This window comes from Nothoprocta perdicaria, unplaced genomic scaffold, assembly GCF_003342845.1.
Source record: "Nothoprocta perdicaria isolate Ctin4 unplaced genomic scaffold, notPer1 scaffold_1068, whole genome shotgun sequence".
NCBI classification, from domain to species: Eukaryota; Metazoa; Chordata; class Aves; order Tinamiformes; family Tinamidae; genus Nothoprocta; species Nothoprocta perdicaria.
Genome location: NW_020454170.1, coordinates 1 through 2,064, shown reverse-complemented (window position 1 = coordinate 2,064; position 2,064 = coordinate 1). Strand labels below are relative to the sequence as shown.

Here is a 2,064-nt window from a genome sequence, read left to right as displayed (position 1 = left end):
GGGCCCCCGGCCCTACCCGGGGGGGCCGCCGAGGGCCCCGGCGCCGTCACTGCAGCCCCTCGGCGGGCGCCTCGGCCTCGCCGGGGACGGCCTCGAAGGCGGCCTCCGCGCACACGTCGGCCTCCAGCTTGCCCATGTCGTTGATGAAGGGCGGGTAGGCGTCGCCCTCGGCCTTGAGCAGCTTCAGCTTGGGGATCCAGCTCTTGCGCACGACGCGCCGCGCGTTCGTGCACATGTCGGCCGCGATGGCGTTCATCTCGCTCTCCTTGAAGTTGGGCGCGAAGTTCTGGCAGTAAACTGGGCGGCAAAACGGCCAGAAAAAGGCAAAAAAGGGTAAAGAAACGGGGCGGGGATTCGATGGTGGCTTGTAGGGAGGTTGGGCCTCCCTCTCTGGGCTCCCCYGGCTCCCGGTGCTGGCGGCTGAATGACACCGGTTCCCTCTGGGGCCAAGGGGGGCTCTTGTCCCTTGGGCGTCCTGGGTGGGGGGCCCCTCTCCCTGGCACCCTCTGATGGCTCCTTGGGGTCCCAAAGCCCCAGGGTGTCCCCTACCTCCCTATCCCTTCCCCCCAGATGCCACCCGTCCCTTGGGCGCCCTGCCCCGGGGTGTCCCCTGTCCCTGGGGCCCCGAACCGGGGCGCCCCGCGGTGTCCCCCGCTGTCCCCGTCACACTCACACTTGACGGCGTGCAGGACCCGGCTGTCCAGCGGCTTCCGCCGCGGGTCGTTGCTGGACGAGCGGATGCCGGTGCCGCAGCTGTTGGCCAGGGTGTTGCTGCCAAAGGGACACGGTGCCGCCGTGAGGGCCCAGGCATCCGGGTGCAGCCCCCCAGGGGACAAGGGCAGGGCCGGGGGGCAGCGCCGGGACTCACCGGTCAAAAAAGGAGGCCAGGAGCCTCCTGAGGAGGACTTTGTGCCGCGTGCCCGCGCTCACGTGGCAGTTCATCAGCTGCGCCCGCGTGATGTACACGTTGGTGCCTGGGGGGGACACRAAGGGGGTCACTCACAGGGGCCGGGGAGCCCCGTGTCCCCTCCCCGGCCGCGGGGGCCTCGCACACACACCTGTGACGAGCTCGAGCTTCTCGGCGGGGTCGCCCTCGTCGTAGAGCTTGGGGTGGCAGCGGTTGCCGATCTGGTTGATGAGCTCGGCCGGCAGCGAGGCCAGGTCCTGGCGCAGCCGCACGCGCGCCCGCGACTCGGGGGTCGCCGGCTCCGGCAGCGCCTCCACCTTCTCGGAGGCTGCGGGGGGCGGCGGCGGCGTGAGCGCGGCGCCCGGACGCCGGGGCCCCGCGGGGGCGGGGGCGACACGGGGGCAAGGGAGGGGACAAGGGACAAGAGATGAGAGACACAGGGACAAGAGACACAGGGATACGGGGATACGGGGAAGGGATGAGGGACAAGGGACACAGCGACAGGGGACGCAGGGACAGGGGACGCAGGGACAGGGGACACGGGGACCCAGGGAAGGGATGAGGGACACGGGACACAGGGAGGGGACACGGGAAGGGGACACGGGAGGGGGACACGGGGACAGCTCAACCTGCCCCACGGTGACCTCCACTCTTGACCCCTCCCAGGGGTGGAGCACCACATGACCCCGCCCCCAAACTAACCCCTCCCACAGGGGGGCAGGRCATCATGGGCCACACCCCTCTGCAGGGGGTGGAGCACCAGGAGGCCCCTCCCCTGTTTTAGCCACACCCAAAGGGGGTGGAGCCCCTCCCCAGAGGCCACACCCACTACAGGCCTTGCCGATGGGTGGAGCCCCTTAGGCCTCGCCCCCTTTAGCCCCTCCCCAGGGGGTGGGGCAACAAGGCACCCATCACAGGGGGTCTTGCCAGTGGGGGCAGGACGTTGTGAAGCCACGCCCAATGTGGGCATGGCCGCTACCCCCACCTTCTGTGGAGAGGGGTGTGGTCTCCCAGACCCCACCTCCTTTACCTCCCTTGATGGGCGGGGCCTGACAAATCCATAGAGAGGGGGCAGGGTCTCAGATCCCGCCCCCTTTAGCCCCTCCCTTAGGAGGAGGGACACAACCCCCTTCCCAGCCCATCCCTATCCCAACTCA

At 69.7% G+C, this 2,064-nt stretch overlaps 1 protein-coding gene across 1 annotated transcript; it reads right to left on the bottom strand.

The window, feature by feature from the left end:
* Positions 1–46: 46 nt before the first annotated feature.
* Positions 47–1,235, bottom strand: LOC112952343 (nucleus accumbens-associated protein 1-like; the record flags this gene model as incomplete). Its single annotated transcript, XM_026045189.1, has 4 exons — positions 47–297; positions 674–771; positions 869–974; positions 1,059–1,235. Coding segments are annotated over 4 exons (632 nt in total), but the record flags the coding sequence as incomplete, so codon positions are not given.
* Between the last annotated feature and the right edge of the window lie 829 nt (positions 1,236–2,064).